At 40.5% G+C, this 4,448-nt stretch overlaps 1 protein-coding gene across 1 annotated transcript in view; it reads right to left on the reverse strand.

The window, feature by feature from the left end:
- Positions 1 to 742: 742 nt before the first annotated feature.
- The window catches only part of LOC104948749 (cystatin-B-like), a 4,836-nt gene continuing 1,130 nt past the window's right edge, over positions 743 to 4,448 (reverse strand). The window contains exon 3 of the mRNA XM_010774975.1: positions 743 to 1,084. Coding sequence (XP_010773277.1) covers positions 956 to 1,084 — 129 coding nt within the window. The 3' untranslated portion in view covers positions 743 to 955. The remainder of the gene's footprint in view (positions 1,085 to 4,448) is intronic.

Raw genomic sequence — 4,448 nt, forward strand, 5'->3', positions numbered from 1 at the left:
TCCCGCCCCTTAGCCTATTACATACAATGTGTTGCAGCGCTAACCAATAGGAGTGTGAGTATTTCATAGTGATGTCACTATGTTCCGGAAGTAAACAAATGAGTCCAATGGCGTTTGTCGTTGTAAGAACCCTCATGAGAACCATTTAAAAACCTATACACCTTTTTGATATATTAGAAGAGATGTTTCCGTACTGTATACAGCAGTAGGGTACAGAGGTCAAACACTTATTGACATGTCAGTTTATTACTTTTGCCACTCACTGTTTTCCAAATCCTGTGATAGTGTCAACTGTTTCTGCTTGTCCTCCTTTCAGTAAACTTTGAGATGAGGACTTTAGGAGTAAATAATACACAGTGTACACTGACGCCATTATACTGGCAGTAAATCCCAAGAAAAAGGCAATCTTCTTAAAGTATAAATGCAAAATCATCAGGACACACAGTTACTGAATACATCTGATGTTTGTCAAACAGATTTAAAATGATAAACATGAACTAATGTCCAGACTGTTCCGTGTTCAGTGGGAATGATTACAGTTTACATAGAAAGCATTTTAATCATACGTCAAACAAACTGCAGCTTCAAAAGGTAGATCATCCAGTAATGAATGGACTGCAGTTTGTTTTCATTGCGTCTTTGCCCCACCCTTTTTTATTCACAATACCTGAGAGTTGTAGACACACACCTGGAACCCAGCAGAGATTTCACAATTCAGATCCCACAGAAAGAAAGACAACAGTTGACATTTCAGAAAAGAATCTGGTCCATTTATTAATTCACTTTATATAAAATAGTTACATGTAATCCTGATTAATACAGTATTATTCTGTAAGATTAAAAAAAGGTGAGGAATGGGAACTGCATTGTTTTATAGACTAAACCAGGAGTATTTGATTATAACTGTGATAAGAGCAGCCGTAGGCACTGATGCGTTGTTTTATTTAGGATCTTATTAGAAGTACTCAATAGGGTCGCTGTGGCTCTTTGATTGCTGAATGGCACTCAGTTCTGTCCCTGATCCCTGATGTGGGAGCTTTGCCCAAACACGCAGGTGAACGTGATCCTCTTCTCCAACATGGACCTGCAAGAAAGTAAAAGTAGAGCGTTATGAGATCTTGGCAAATAGGAGGCACAAGAACCAGCTGACATTCATCTCTTTCTATCTCGTAGGTTGGAGAAACCGTCTAAATCAAAGATTGACTGACTAAGTACATTTACTCAAGTATTGTACTTAAGTACAATGTTGAGGTACTTGTACATTCCTTGAGTATTTCCATTCTATGCTACTTTGTACTTCTACTCCACTACAATTCAGAGGTTAATGGTGTACTTTTACTCCACTACATGTATTTAATACCTTTAATTACTTTACAGATGTGGATGAATGATGTGAAATCTAATCAAGTGTTAAATCAGACTTTAGTTCCACCTGGAGTAAATTCACAAGCTACCCTGCAGTATACAAAGTCATTCAAACTAGCTGCACCTTTGAGAACACTTTCATGATCAATCATTATAAAACATATCATATATTATTCTGAAATGGACCAATCTGCACAATGACTACTTTCACTGTCGCTACGTTAACTACATTTTGATGCCAATAATTTTCTAGATTTTCTTTAAACATACATACTCTTTTAATTCTTAAGGCATACGTTTTAGGCTATTGATCCATTTTGATCAGAAGAAGAGTCTAAAGATGCACCTTGTCCCACAGGCAAAGCAAGCAGTGATCAAACATTTTTGTTGAAAGCTAATCAGTCTACCAATTTGTTTAAAAACTAGTTTGATAATGAAGTGTTGTATGCAGCAGCATTGGACAGAGCCTATCTCTGGCACATTCCTCTATAAGATTTAGTTTTTTTAGGAATAGTTGTTCCACTGAGTCATAGGCTGACCTAAAAAGGCAAAGCAACCTTTTTGAATGACTGTCAGTCTCGGCAAAGCCATTATAGGGATATTATAGTAATGTTACACAAAGACATTAAGGGGATATTATAGTAATGTTACACAAAGACATTATGGGGTTATTATAGTAATGTTACACAAAGGCATTATGGGGTTATTCTAGTAATGTTACACAAAGACATTATGGGGTTATTATAGTAATGTTACACAAAGCTAGAAATGTGAATACGAGAGCATACATTATGTTTAGCATTGTCCATCACTGTTCACTGCCATTAGTGCCTAGGCCAAAGAGGTTCCAACACACATCTACCTTTACGTAAGTTGGACTTTTCATGACTTTTTTCCAGCAAAATTCGAAGACTGTGCCGGAATTAAAGTATTGTTTGGTGTTTCCATTTAATTGGTTGAACATATACGCGACGTGCATGTGCTGTACTGGAATACCACACAAAGACAGGAGGCGTCATATTGGATATATGGCATTGTTTTACTTTCACATCTTTTCATTACAGAGTAAATCTTAATTCTAACACAGGTATTGGACAGGTTCTTAACACTGATACACGAGGCTGCATTAGCTGAACACGGCATACACACACACTCACAGAATGACTATATTTTCCACTACAAAGTTCAATGTCCTGTGATTGACACGCAGCCAGAGAATGTAATGTAACCATGTATAAGAAACCTCTTTTTTTCTTACCTGCTTACAGCCACATTCAATCAACACAAACACAAACATACCGAGTCCCCTGTAGATGCTTACTTCACATCCTCCCCTACAACATCAGTGCTTGTGCGTGAGAGGAAGCCCAGGAAGAGTTCCAGCTGTGGGATACTGTACTAGTTCAATGTATTGGTATTGATCTCTTCTTCAAATGTTGTGTATGTATATCAGACAGACTTCTCTGCCCAGTTTGGGATGGAACTGGCTCATATAATGGTTTTGCGTTTAGCAGCATCTGTTCATCACTGCCTGATGACAAACTGTTATATCCTTTACGTAATGATGACCCATCTCTTTGTGCACTTCTTCATAAAGACAAATCAATGAGTTCCACATAGACAGTGTTGTAGGGTCCTCTGAAGCCATGATAGCTCTGATATAAAGTCACACCCTCCTGCGCTTAATCAGAGGTGGGAAACTTAACCGGCACACATACATTTGACCAGTTAGTCCTCGTCATTGAAGTCTTCTCTCTTTCCAAAGCATGCTGCTTTAAGATGCTTACTATGAAAGAAATATATTACCTCTGCATGGCATGTTGTATAGAACAACAAATCATTTCAAAACATAATTGGGCAAGCAGCACAAAAGTGAAATTAGATTTCCCCCCAAGTGTTCTCAGAAAGAATGTTCCAGTTTTATAAGAGAAGACTTGCTAAGCCTCCTACAGACAGCTGATGAGAAACTCAGGGTCTAACCGACTGTTTCTTGCTGCCAGGTCGGACCCTCGCCGTCTACAGTCACTCTGTGCCTCCTCTCACTCTAGTGGTTCATCACAGGCATTTTACACAAGCAACATGGGAATGTTTCAGAAAGCGATAAAGTAATACACTGGCACATATTTATATACAGATCAAAAACATAAACAAGTGTACTGACTCTTTGAAATGACAGGTAACTCATCACATGGCTGCCAGGAGAGGAATTATCATTCGCGGGCGGGGGGGGAGAGGTCAGCGCTTTAAGTGCATTTTCACTAGGAATGCTTGACGGAAATGAGTGGGCAGCGGCAGAGTTCTGGACCCTCAGGTCTCACTTCATTAGTGTTTCCACCAGAACCACAAGGAAACGTGGAGGCCTTATACTACCGTTTGAGAGGATATAAGTGTGTTTAATAAACAGCCTCACCCATTTATCTTCAAGGAATGCTCTAACAGATCAAATTTGGACACACACACACACACACACACACACACACACACACACACACACACACACACACACACACACACACACACACACACACACACACACACACACACACACACACACACACACACACTCTCTCTCACTCTATCTCTCTCTCTCACACACACAGACAGACACACACACACTCTCTCTCTCTCTCGCTCACCACACACACCACACCACACACACCACACACACCACACACACACACACACCACACACCACACACACACACACACCCACACACACACACACACCCCACAAACACTCTCTCTCTCTCTCACTCTTATTCTCTCTCTCTCACACACACACAGACACACAGACACACACACTCTTTCTCTCTCTCCTTCTCGCTCACCACACACACATACACACACCACACACACACACACACACACTCTCTCTCTCTCTCTCTCCACTTTCTATCTCTCTCTCTCACACACACACACACCACAGACCAGAACACACACTCTTCTCGCTCTCTCTCGCTCCCACACACACACCACACCACACACACCCACCACACACCACACACACACACACACACACACACAACACACACACACACACACACACACACACACACACACACCACACAAACACACACTCTCAC

This window comes from Notothenia coriiceps, unplaced genomic scaffold, assembly GCF_000735185.1.
Source record: "Notothenia coriiceps isolate Sejong01 unplaced genomic scaffold, NC01 NC01_scaffold00015003, whole genome shotgun sequence".
NCBI classification, from domain to species: domain Eukaryota; kingdom Metazoa; phylum Chordata; class Actinopteri; order Perciformes; family Nototheniidae; genus Notothenia; species Notothenia coriiceps.